This window comes from Pseudochaenichthys georgianus, chromosome 23 (assembly GCF_902827115.2).
Source record: "Pseudochaenichthys georgianus chromosome 23, fPseGeo1.2, whole genome shotgun sequence".
Lineage (NCBI taxonomy): Eukaryota > Metazoa > Chordata > Actinopteri > Perciformes > Channichthyidae > Pseudochaenichthys > Pseudochaenichthys georgianus.
Window position 1 is genome coordinate 12662815 of NC_047525.1, and position 12918 is coordinate 12675732.

Below are 12918 nucleotides of genomic sequence, written 5' to 3' on the forward strand. Positions count from 1 at the left end.
TACCATCGGCGTAGGGGTTAACTTTAAAGCTTCAGGGGTTATGATGACAATGCGACTGAATGTCTTGAGGGTGTAACCAGAGTTATGGGAATGGGGAATCTCATGAGAGCACTGGTTTGTTCAGAGAATGCTCTGCATGCCTAACAGAAAGAGACATCTTGGAAGGCAACTTTTGATGCTGAATGAATGACCTTGAGAGCTAGTTTTTGCCTCTTCAATCGCATGTTGGTCTTAAAACAAAGTCCTCCACCTCCACCCCTCCTTCACCCCCACCACCTGCTACCCTTACCTCAGTGCCAAGCTAGCCAAAGGGCAGTGGTGGAATATGTACTCACATCCTTTACTTAGGTAAAAGTAATAATACCACAAATATGAGTATTAGCATCAAAATATTATTACCAAAACTACACTACTCACTCAAATGAATTGCCATTTTTGGTATATTATGAACTGTATCATATTACTGGTTTTATTTGTTGATATCATTTTAATTATGCAGCTAGCGAAGGTGGAGCTAACTTTAATGACTTGTTATTCTGCCAGGTAACTTCATCTACTGTACCATATCATATTTCATCAGACAATTTTTTTATATTAATAATATATAAAATCTAAGAACAAGTAACATACAAAATGTAAATAAGTACAGTACTTGATTACATTAACTTAGTCACTTTCCACCACTGCAAAAGGGAAACTTCACTTCTCACTGCAGACTCTTCCCAGTTGATATGCCTGAAATAACATCAAACTTTTCCAGAAGTATCTTCTCTCCTTCTTTCTGTCCTCTCTCTACCCTCCTCTCCTTCTTCTTCTCTGGTGAAATCTTCCTCCCTAGACAGACACACCCAAAGATTAATAGAAGAGCATCACCAGGGGACCAGTCGAGGGGCTTTAGTGCATCACAGAGCATGTCCTGGTGTTAACTGCTATGATTATTTAGTGCTTGCTTCCCCTCCCCTGTTCTCCCCCGTACACATCATAAAACAAGTGGCAGCTTTTACAGGAGTAGGTCCGCTGGCAGGACCTGGGCAGGAACGGCTGGCTAGGTGCTAGCGCCAGCGACAAACAGGCGACACTGACTCTTGGTGGGTGTCTCCTTCAGGCCTTGAAGGATGAGGAGGATGCAGAGACAGGGCTGACTGAAACGGAGATAGAGGAAGAGCCCAAGGAGGACCAGAAACTGGGCAAATTACAATACTCCCTGGATTACAATTTCACCGAGAATACGGTAAGGCTCTGTTCTCCAAATCTCTCTGTGTTTGTCGTTGTTGAAAGGTCCTCCTTCGTAAGTATTGTCATACCAAACTTCTCACCGGGTCCAACGTTCATCTCTCCAAAGATTAAACAGGACCCAACCCAGGTGTTGCACAACATTCTCCTTCTGCTGTAAACACTGTTCACACACTGAAGCTTGAGAGCAATCTCACAGGGATTTCATGGTGGTCGACTTTGTGCGTTTGCTACTGAGCTTTGTAAAAGATATAGCACACTATTGGGATTTACAGTAGCTTGCCTCTGGTTTTGTTTGTTCTTTGCTTTCTACATGATTGAAAACAGCCCCTGCAGATACCCATCTGCTTCATTCTTCCAGCGGCTGAGTTTTAAAAAAGCCGAATGAGGAAGCACATCAACTTCCTGGCGCCAGATGTTGTGTGACAGATAATAGACACGGTGCGTGAACACGGCGCTGTCCCTCACCAGGCTATTAGAAACACAACTGACAGCCAGAGATTCGACAGTAACACTGCTCCTATACACACTGGCAAAGGTGCATCTCGCTTATCTGCACGAATAAACTTTGATCGGTACAAAAATGTTATCATGCAGTTTGTGTGCCCTTCAGATATCAACATTTTTAGCACTTAACCTGCGCAACATTCATCGAAGCACAGATTGTAGAGTCATAATGAAGCTAATAACCTTCAGCACCATTAGTGTTCAGTCAACCATTTCTTTTGTGGAAGTATTGAGTCATTTTATAATATATGATGTGGACAGAATTACATTTTACAAAGGGACCTGTCATTTAGTGGGAGGCCGCTACAGGTCTTGATTACACTGGTAATAAGCTCCACTGTGGAGTGTAATAATGAATGGATGACAGTTTTCACCTTTAGTGGCAGTAACCTGGGAGCAGTCGTGCGCGTGCTGTTCCGACTGCCTCTGAATTTAATGAAGCTCACAACAGAAATACCTAAAACCCGGGCAGGCAGCTGTTAATCTGACCCGTTTACACTGACAGAATCAGGCCTTCAGGACATATATATATATATATGTTTTTAATCCCCAGGCTTTGATGCCTACACTATCAATGCTAACACTATACAAAATAACTGACACAAGTGATTGATTTATTGCATGGATGAAGTTTTTTTTTACATTTTCTGTAGACGTGGCAGCTGAGGCAGAACATTTAGCCAGGGACGATATTAAATCACAGCTTAACACTAAAATGGTACTTTCCAGTGTTTCCATGATTTATTTGTTAGAGGAAAATGTGTTTGAACCAGTGTCCCTAGTAATGATTGTCATATTTGATGATTACAGGACAAGATTTAAAGCCAGAGTATTCTTGATATGAAATGTGTTGTACAGTATGACTCGTTTAAAGGCGAAAGTGTTCATATATTTACAGAAGGATACACTCAAAGTGATGCCAATTTATCATAGGAATTCAGTGCCAGTGCATTATGTACTATGCACTTTTTGAAGTAGGCTGATAAAGGTTTAACCATCATATTTGAGACTTCAGTTTGAATCCCATTACAAACCAAATCTTGATATATTTTCTTTGCCCCCGAAATATCTTTCTCCGTAATTTGACCGTTATTAGAAACCTTTCCTAATTTAAAGGACACCTTATCTGTCGTGCAAATGCAGTGTACATAAAATTAAATAAGATACTGAGAGATAAAAGTCAAACATTTTCTTCATGTAATGTGATATGCAGGGTTTTTCAGGATTGTCAGCTATAAATCTTCTGTCTTTGGATGGGGTTGTGAAATGATATTGTGTATCTTCTTATTGCGGCTTTGTATCCTGTTTATTCTGAAGAAATATGATGTCAACTGTAAGAGGGAAATCCAAGGAGCATGTCATGTAAAGGTGCTTTTGGATCCCCAGAAACTATGTGACATTTGGTGAAATTAAATTAAAACTAAAAAATTAGTTAAGCATCTGCCCTAAGCCCTAATAAGTCATAGGAATTTCTTAAGGGATTTGCCCTTTGTAGCCTGAAAGCTCAGTAGTTAAATGTTCCAATCTGCCAATAAATAAGTGGCAAACACTGGGGTGTGTGTGAACAGAGACTGAGGCAGAGACCTGCAGATTAATGTCAGGTCCTCATGGCAAAGAGTCTCAGCTTTGTTTCTGTCTGTTAACCACCATAAATGGCTGCTTCCCCTGGTGTTGATGACTCCAACACTAATGAGACAAAAGGTTTTGTAAAAGATCCAAATCACTCGGGGAGCAGCGGTGCGGCTACATCAGTCAAATACACAGCAAATGAAGCACAAAGAGCCCCCTCAGAACAGCAGGCGGAGGATTATAATGTCATTCCTACTTTCAACATCATTACCATAGTCATTGCTCTTTTTCAGGTCAAGACCAGGGCTATTGCATTGTGTCCACTCAGAGTATTTGAAATCAGTCATTAAGAAGAAATTAGTTTATCTCAGATGTTCCCCCTAGACAGTTTATTCTAGAAAAGAAAACCAATCCTTGTTTGGTAAATATGAGTCAGGTCAATAACTATTAGTCGTCTTTGGAAGTGTGTGTGAAGCGGTCACAGCAGAGTCATGATGCGTTGCGGGACAAAGCAGTCCGCGATAACCTGAATTACCATCCTGAACCCATTCTGGTCAGCGTGCTGCTCTCACTCACACACACACACACACACACACACACACACACACACACACACACACACACACACACACACACACACACACACACACACACACACACACACACACACACACACACACACACACACACACACACACACACACACACACACACACACACACACACACACACACACACACACACACACAGAGGCGTTAATACTCTCTGAGTTACACTGAATCCCACACACAGATGTGCAAACACACAGCAACAGGTATTTATTTTAGTTTTACTCTCAAAGCAAAGATGTTCAATAGTGAGGAGTTAATAATAAAGGTTTAGTTAGTTGGTTATTTGACTAGTAACTATAGTGCTGGGAAGTGAGAAGAACCACTGGTATGTTAGCTGTTTTTAAACAGCTAACATACAAAAATATGTATCATTCATTTAGACATGTTTCCTAAATGTCATTTCCTCTGTATTCAGCAGACGATGGTATAGAACTGTGTGAATTTGTAAGAATTCTGTTGCATTATATTTATTGGAAAAGAAGAAATGCAAAGGAGTAAGCAGCTGATCTTTTAAAAAAATGGGGTTGACATGGACAAGATTATATTTGTTTCCGTAGTTGGCACTATTTAGAGGCCGGGGACGCTTCACTTTACATTAAATATTATTGAAAAAAATGCCTCCGGAGCTTCACTATGGTTCAAATGATTAATTGAGAAAAAATAATCGATCATTTAGTTGACGTTAAAAGCTCTGTCTTCAAAGTGTTGACCTCACATACAAGAAATATTAGAGTTTAAATAGATGGTAACAGCTGGAAAATGACCATGTAACACCATATTACTCAGTTGTTGTAATTGAAGGGGGCTTTCCAAAGTCACTTCCTTCACTTAACTACATTTTTGAGAGAATCAGGATGAGTAAGTGAATGACATTAGACAAACAAATATTTGGGTTATGGAACATTTTAAATGTAGTCTCTGCTTGGTTTGGGAGCAAAGGTGTTTTGAGGTATAAACAGGATTTGAGTTGAGTTGGACACAATCAGCTGAAGTGGCTAACTACATTTCCAACCACGTCCTGCTTTTATCTGTCTTCTGAAGCACCAGTGCCTCTGCCAGTAAAGATCATGTGACTTTCTGTCCCCAGAGTCAGAACTAAACATGGTAAAGCAGCGTTCAGTTATTATGCTCCAAATATCTGGAACAAACTCCAAAGAAACCTGCAGGTCCGCTGCAACTCTGACTACTTTTAAATCCAGGCAGAAGACTTTTCTTTTTGTCGCTGCTTTTAATTGAACTATTCACATCTTAGACTGCACTGTAACTTTTATCCATGTACTTTTTCTTTTAATGTTTAATTGAACTATTCATATCTTAAACTGCACTGTAACTTTTATCCATGTATTTTTCCTTTTAATGTTTATTTTATTAGCTTTTCTTTTTTATGCTTAATGTCTTTCATTTTTTGTAAAGCACTTTGAATTGCCTTGTGTTGAAAAGTGCTATATAAATCAACTTGCCTTGCCTTGTTGCTGATGGATGGCTTAAAATCAAAAGGACAGCATGTGAGGATTAATTGCTACACTTAAAATGCTAGAGCCACTTAATAGCCCTAAAAGAAAATGGTGACGGAAGCTAACAAGATTGTACAGTTTAATTGTGTTTACCCTTCGAGGCATGTAAGAGTTCCTGATAAGCTACATGCAGATGTACATGTATTGAAGTTATTTTTATGTCAAAGGGATCCATTGAAATCTTGACAGTCTCATTTCAGTATTTGCAGAAAATGTTGTGCTTAACCTGGGGATCATTAATAATAATGAATCAATGAAACTCCATCCTTTCCATGATATTCTCGTGTCGTGTTCACTATTGTGTGGTGCCTGTGTGTGAATACTGTGTAAGTGTGTGTGTATGTGGTACATTTACAGAAACTCGCCTCCATCTCATGAAGACCTTTCCCTACTGGAATCACACCAACATCTAATGCAGATCTGTGGTACTTTATACTGTAAAATAAGAGTATAATTAACCTGTGCCGTGCCCCTGATTTTGATAAAACTGTCTAGCTTGTGTTGGTTTCCTTACTTAAAGACAGAGATGAAGAGAAGGGTCACATAAGGTCCATTTAGTCAATTTGGGTTATATATTTTATTATTGTTATGTAAACAAATAAATTGTCTGGGGAAAAGCTGCTCTGATGGCAGAAATAATCTCATTAGTCCAATTAAACATTATTGCGTGAAAGCAAAATACCAGAGTTCTTAAAAGCAAAATACCAGAGTTCTTAAAGCTCAAACACCAACACAAGCCAAGAAGCAAAGCTAGAACTGTGAATGTAATAGAAACATTTAAGAAAAAGGAACAACACTGGTCTAAATATTGATACCAGATCCAGAGGTTAGCTTAATAGCTTAGCTTTCTAACCTAATGGCCCAGCCCCAGTATGACACTGGCAAAATCAAACCAATCGCAACTCTATGTACGTTTACCTTTATCGGCAGGAGTCTGCATTACTTGAGTTGGGAATTTTTTGTCATAAGACTCTTTCCCAGCTTAAGAATGGACTTGAATGCTGAGGCCTGTACTACGAATCCAGTTCAACATACCCTGGATATGTTTGAGTTATCTGGCTTAACTAACCCAAAACAAATGCGATCTCGCTAAGCGGTCCTACGACGCTGGTTATCAACTCGGTAACTCTGTCCGGCTATTAGCGCGTTCACGTGAAAAGGGCGGGGTTAGCAACATTTGACCCATCACAAACACGGACAAGCGTACTGACAGCGCAGCGTCATACTTCCTGAATGAAAAGAAAACTATAATATTAGACAAATATTAAGAAGTTACACTTTAAACATCCATGACTTCAGGATAAAAGCCACATAGTTGCAGCTGCAAGATGAATACAGCTAGTAATAAAAAAAGTGTTTGAATGCGTACATTAACAGCATGGGCGGCGCCAGAGATTTTCTGTTGGGGGTGCTGTGGGGTAGCTTGCCGCTTCATAGAGGTTTCACAAACATGTAGGGTTTCCCATTAATGTAGCTATGGGCTACAGTGAAATGTTCTACTGTAACACTCCCCACGCGCACATACAGTAGGCTACACCCACGACTGTTACAATGAAGGCTCGATAATCAGCTCACGGCATATAGGAAGAATAAAGTGCTATTTTTTTATAAGTGGGGGCGGACCAGCCTACTAAGGGGATCTGGGGGCATGCTCCCACGGGAAGATTTTTTTTTTTAAATTATTATCTGGTGCCCTTTGAGAGCAACATGAAGAGATCTATGGATACATCTCTCAACACCCATATGAAACAGAACTGTAAACTTTTTCTTTATGGATATTTTACAAATCACTCCCCTTTTAAACTGTATTCTTGTTTTTCTGTCATATAGTATTTCATACCTGTTTTTAATGTATTCTCTTATTGTTTAGCCTAACTATAATGATCATATGAAGGTGTGCCTCGGAAATACTTGTTTACTGTACATAAATGGTGATCTAACTGTTTTGAGACCCACGGAGATAACTTAGACTAAAGTTATATCTACACACTGAGAGTCCTTTACCTCACTGAGCTGACGTTATCTGACAGGAGAGGACTTTCCTTTCACTTAGTTGTAGAAACAGCTTCTAATATCCGTTAGCGCAGCAACAACAATCTTGCGCTCTCTCTCTCTCTCTCTCTCTCTCTCTCTCTCTCTCTCTCTCTCGTGTGCTCGTGCCACACACACGGAGCCGAGCTTGAATGACACACCCAGAAGTAGGCTACTTGTACTGTACTGTATTCAAATTATGAATTTCACATATATATAAAAAACCCATACATGTATTGGGGTTGCTTAGAAGTTGCTAGGCCAATTGTTGGTGTTGCTGCAGCAACTGCAAGCTACCGCCTGGCGCCGCCCCTGATTAACAGGTTTATGATATCACTGGCACCCCGTCTAAAACATGAGTGGATCTGACTTTAATTACATTTGACTCGAGTGTTTCATCAACTTAATGTGTTGCTTAAAATAATACTTCTGCATACAGTATGTGACACTGTAAGTGTTGCACGGCCAGATACGGCTCAGCTGACTCAGAAAAGGAAATATATGATACAGATGTGATGTGATATGAATGATAATGGGACACATCGACGTCTGCACTCACAGTGCCGCGGACTGTACGTAATGTTACTTTGATCAGGTTACTTATGTTGTGGCAGATATTTAAGTAGGAGCTTTCTTAACGCTAATGTTATATTAGTCAGATTGCTCTGAAGATGGGAGACTGTGATATTCTATTAATTTTCCCGTTCACACAGTCAGTTGATTTTTGCCGGCCGTCTTTCCAGCAACGGCAGTTTTTCTGTACTTCCTTTATCCTGTAATATGACTTTAAACTCCGCACACTGAGCTCTGATTGGTCAGCAGGCGGTGCTTTCACTGAGTTGATTGCAATCTAACCTGCTCCGGAGCAGGTTTGCCGTTCAGCATACGTTACCATGGAGATCTACCCCGGTAAGAAGAGAACCAGCGTCGTACAGTAGGACCAGAAACCCAGAGTTTACCCCGAAGTTACCTCGCTAAGCAAAAATCCGGCTTCGTAGTACAGGCCTCTGGCCTGCACTTGATTCATTGTTGTTTAACCTGCAAATACCTCCAAAAACGTTTTCTTTTGAATGATGCTTGACAAAAAAACTCCACACACTGAAAATGTAAACGTTGGCTTTAGGAGCAGGTCTGCTTCTGAGAATGTCTGAAGCATTTCAAAATCCTAACATTGTTCTGTAAGAAAAAATAAAACCATCAATCTATAGTTTATGTCTGTAAAATGGACTCACCCTCAAAGAGTTGGTTATTTATTTGCCATATTGCAATAACCAACTGGTGCCATATGTCATTGTTTCCTACTTTTTTCATATAGTATGTTTTCACTGGTAGCAGCACACAGTTACCGGTGCCTCTCTGCCCTGGTTGGCCTCCAGATTGCTGCTTGATGGCAGCCTGATAGCGAGTTGATTGACTGACTAGCTGTTCTCCTGAGAGGCTTCTGAGTAGAGACTCTTGACTGGCAGGTCAAGCAGCCCCCCGGCCCCCCCACTGTGGTTATCAATTATCCGCCCTATGTGAAGAGAAACAGTCCTCTCATTCCTGCTCTGACACATCCTGACCTTTACACACTCTCCAGCCGCTGTCAGCATTTGCACACATAACCTTTAAAATTGCTGCAATATCCTCGAGAAAATGACACTAAATCATCTTTAAGCCACCATTAAAATTAATTGATTGCTAGTGATATCAGAAGACAAGACAATGGCCCTTAAGGTGTTAAGATTTAGAAGTAGGGCTGAACGATTTGGACAAAGTAACTAACTGTGATTATTTTGACTAACATTGCAAATGCGATATGGTTCACTATATATTGTACGGCCCTAAATAAGAGATGGACTTTCGTTTTAAACATATATCTGTAAGGATGTTGGTGAGATGAAGGATTTGTTACAGACATTTGGATTAGTTGACAATCTGACATGCCGTCGCTCACTTTTTTCACCCTTTGTGTTTCACTTTTAGCTCATGGTGGGTATCATCCAGGCTGCCGAGCTGCCTGCTATGGACATGGGTGGAACATCTGACCCATACGTAAAGGTCTACCTGCTACCGGACAAGAAAAAGAAGTTTGAGACCAAAGTCCACAGGAAGACCCTTAACCCTACCTTCAATGAGCAGTTCATCTTCAAGGTACATCTTCACTTGCTTCTGCCTGATGCTCGAAAAGCTTTGCTCATTTCAAGTCACTTTGTTGTAGCTGGAGATCTTTTGGTTCCACTGACAATCTGATTTGCATGCAGCCGTGACTGCTGGGAAGGTGTGGAGACAGTAACCAGCTGGCACATTAACACGCTCCTGACAGAATATCTCTCACACACACAGTTGCACACACACACACACACACACACGCTGAGGCTCAGTGTGATTGGGATTAACACAGGCAGATGCACCGCTACACCCTGGCCCTGCCTCGGCCATAATAGATGCATGGCTGTCGCTCAGCTGTGGAAAAAGTTTTGTTATTCACCCAACAGTGAGAGCGCAGGTGTTTGGTGTTAGGTTAAGCATAATGTGATGTGATGTGATATCCATCTCAATACAAGGCTTATTTTTGTACATATTTTTCATAATGCTTGATTCTCTATTCTTGTGTCGTAACAAGTCCTTTCCATTTAATACCTTTTGTCCCAAAATTGAAGAAAAATCATGGATCAAAAGTTCCCACCTGTGTGTTAGCCAACCCAGGTTGCAAGCCTGATAACGGTGGCCTTTCGGTGGGGGGGCTGGAGGAGTAGTGATTGGTTTGGAAACAGCTAAAATGTCACCATCCACCCACTCTGAAAACACACACACCTGACTCTGCTTGGCATTTAATTCTGTGTTGGACTAAATGTATGGAATTGAATGTTTATTTTAAGTCCTTATACAACAGAACTTATGATATTATCATGTCCTAAATATCAATGCAACAAATCAAGGCTTCTCCTACTGTCAACAACATGTTTACATAATAAGCTTTACAAATATTAGAGTATTGAGAATGGATTGCATTACATCCCACATGTGTTCCTGGTACGTCAGGATCATTTTTTGATTTTGTTGAATTATAAATAAGTAATGGCCGAGGTTAAAGAACCAAATTATGGATATAGTGTTTTCTATGTCCTCGTAACTGGTTGCTCGAACTTGATATGTTAGCCTAGCCTGCTAACTTAAAACGTTGACGTTGAATTACAGGAATTGTTACCTAAAAGCACTTCTTATTTAGTCAATCATCATTTCATCATCATATTGTCGTGTTTAATGTTTTTTTGTTCTATTCTCAGAGCGCCTCTTTATTCCAACTTGTCAACGATTAGCGCTCCTTTACAAACATGACACTGTAAATGATGATGTGAGGCGGTTTGTCTGCTTTTAGCCCATTTTGATCAGTTTCTGTTGTTATCATCTTTAGGTTCCCTACGTGGAGCTCGGTGGAAAAACACTGATAATGACGGTGTATGACTTTGACCGCTTCTCTAAACACGATGCCATCGGCGACATCAAGGTGCCCATGAACAAAGTGGACTTCAGCCACGTAACGGAGGAATGGCGGGATCTGATGAGTGCTGAGAAGGAAGAGGTAAGACTTCTGTGGGCTGACACATACCAAAAGTTCAATCACCACCAAAGAAATTTCAAATGAGTACCGTACTTTTCCTGCATATAAGCCGCAGCAGCTAAATTGTCCGTCTGTCTTGCTCTCGTTCTGTCTCTCGGTTCCACTTTTACTTTGGCGCGCTACCTGTCTCACTCTTTTCCGGCCTCCAGCTTTTCCTGCTGGAGCCCGCCGCTTAAAGGTGGCGGGCGCGGACCGGTCATAGAGCCCATAGAGTTAAAGGTGGTTAATTTTACCTGTAAAATCCATAGATTTAGGAGGTTCCCTAGTGGCCGTTAGCTGTACAAAAAAAATGGGGGAAAAAGTCGCGGCTTATAGTCCGAAAAGTATGGTAGGTTTGAAATCCTTTTGTGACACCTGTCTCTTTGTCAAGGCTCAGATTTGGCAGCAGCTGCTTCATTATTAAGACATTTTATTATTGGTGCTTGCATTAGTGATATCCCAATGATTACTTTTGCTTTGTTGAGCAAGCCAATTATGCTCGAACAACATGCCTGAAGTACTCCATCTCTCCTTGAAATGTCACTTAATCAGATGTCCACACTTCCCCTTCAATTAATAGAAGTGTGACTTTCCAGGCAGCAGTTCAGGAGATTCAATTTTCATGGTAAATGTCATGGCATATAGCACATGTTGCCAGGGAAACCTCATTTTTAGCATTACGGTGGTTAGATGTAAAGGTTAATTATAGCAGTGTCAAATCGCTGCTGGTGTTCTTTGAGTTGAAGGGCATCAGTATACTTCTTTCGTCGATTGTACAGCTGCACCTGATGATTCTACGCACGGCTTGAGACACAGGAGTGATGCTTTGCCGTGGTAAAGCTAAGTAGAGAGGAGAAGCAAAACAAAATGCTGCCTTCCACCTTCAAAAACATTGAAGCTTTCATTGTTACATTCATAAATCTTATCACAATTTGGCTCCGAACAGTAATTATGACTGCATACAAGTGATGAAAAATCCATCTCTCCTCTAGCTTTTATGCCACATTGTAAAAATCTGCAAATTAACCTGCCACAGTCAAAAGGACTCTTTTGACGCTCGGCAGCGCTAGCTGTTGATGACTCAATTTAAAAGCACTTCATTTCCAATAGTTAAAAAGAGAAATTCACAACCAATAGCCTCACTTTAAAATCACAACTTGTCATTTTTACTTTTGTGTTTGTGCAGCCAGGGTGTGTTGGTAAAAGCCAGCTTTGTATACAACCTAAATCCCAGCTGTGCAGGAACCAATGTGTTTTCAACTGAACGGTAAGGCCGAAGTGCTGAAGGATAAGAACATATTATTAATGATATATGGGGAAAAAAACATCATACATGTATGAATGGGCATTTTATTGCTTTATTCAAAAGTTAAAGGTGGGGTAGATAAGTTTCAGAAACCGGCTCGAGATACACTTTTTGTTATATTCCATGGAATGCTCTTAACATCCCGATAGCAATGAATATCTTAAGTGCTTTGACAAAAAATCCATAAAAAATGTCATCTGTAGAAGCCGTAATACTGTAAAAAGTACAACCAATCCGTTTAGCCGGCTGGATGGCCTACCTGCCTGTCAGCCTTCCATCGGGGCACAAACTTATCTCGTGCCCTCATTGGTCATGTGCGCGTTCGCGTGTGTTGGAGGAGGGGCTCTATAAGGAAGTGGCAGATTTTCTCCGGTTGGTTATTTTCAAATTCTAGCGATCTCGAGCCGGTTTCTCAAACTTACCTACCCCACCTTTAAGAGAATAGAAGTGACAAGAAATGAGGAGAAACTTAGATTGGATTTAATAAACTGCTGACGTTGTTGCTATTTAAGGTCATACCTTTTAACAGAAATACATATCTCTGCTCTTCCTTTTCTTATTTTC

At 40.6% G+C, this 12918-nt stretch overlaps 1 protein-coding gene across 4 annotated transcripts in view; it reads left to right on the forward strand.

The window, feature by feature from the left end:
• Positions 1-12918, forward strand: part of syt1a (synaptotagmin Ia) — a 242837-nt gene that overhangs the window by 205279 nt on the left and 24640 nt on the right. For 3 of the 4 annotated variants that reach the window (XM_034074674.2, XM_034074673.2, XM_034074671.2), the window contains 3 exons: positions 1106-1231; positions 9431-9598; positions 10863-11030. In XM_034074674.2, the coding sequence (XP_033930565.1) occupies positions 1106-1231; positions 9431-9598; positions 10863-11030 (462 nt within the window). The remainder of the gene's footprint in view (positions 1-1105; positions 1232-9430; positions 9599-10862; positions 11031-12918) is intronic. The other variant, XM_034074675.2, reaches the window with a different exon arrangement.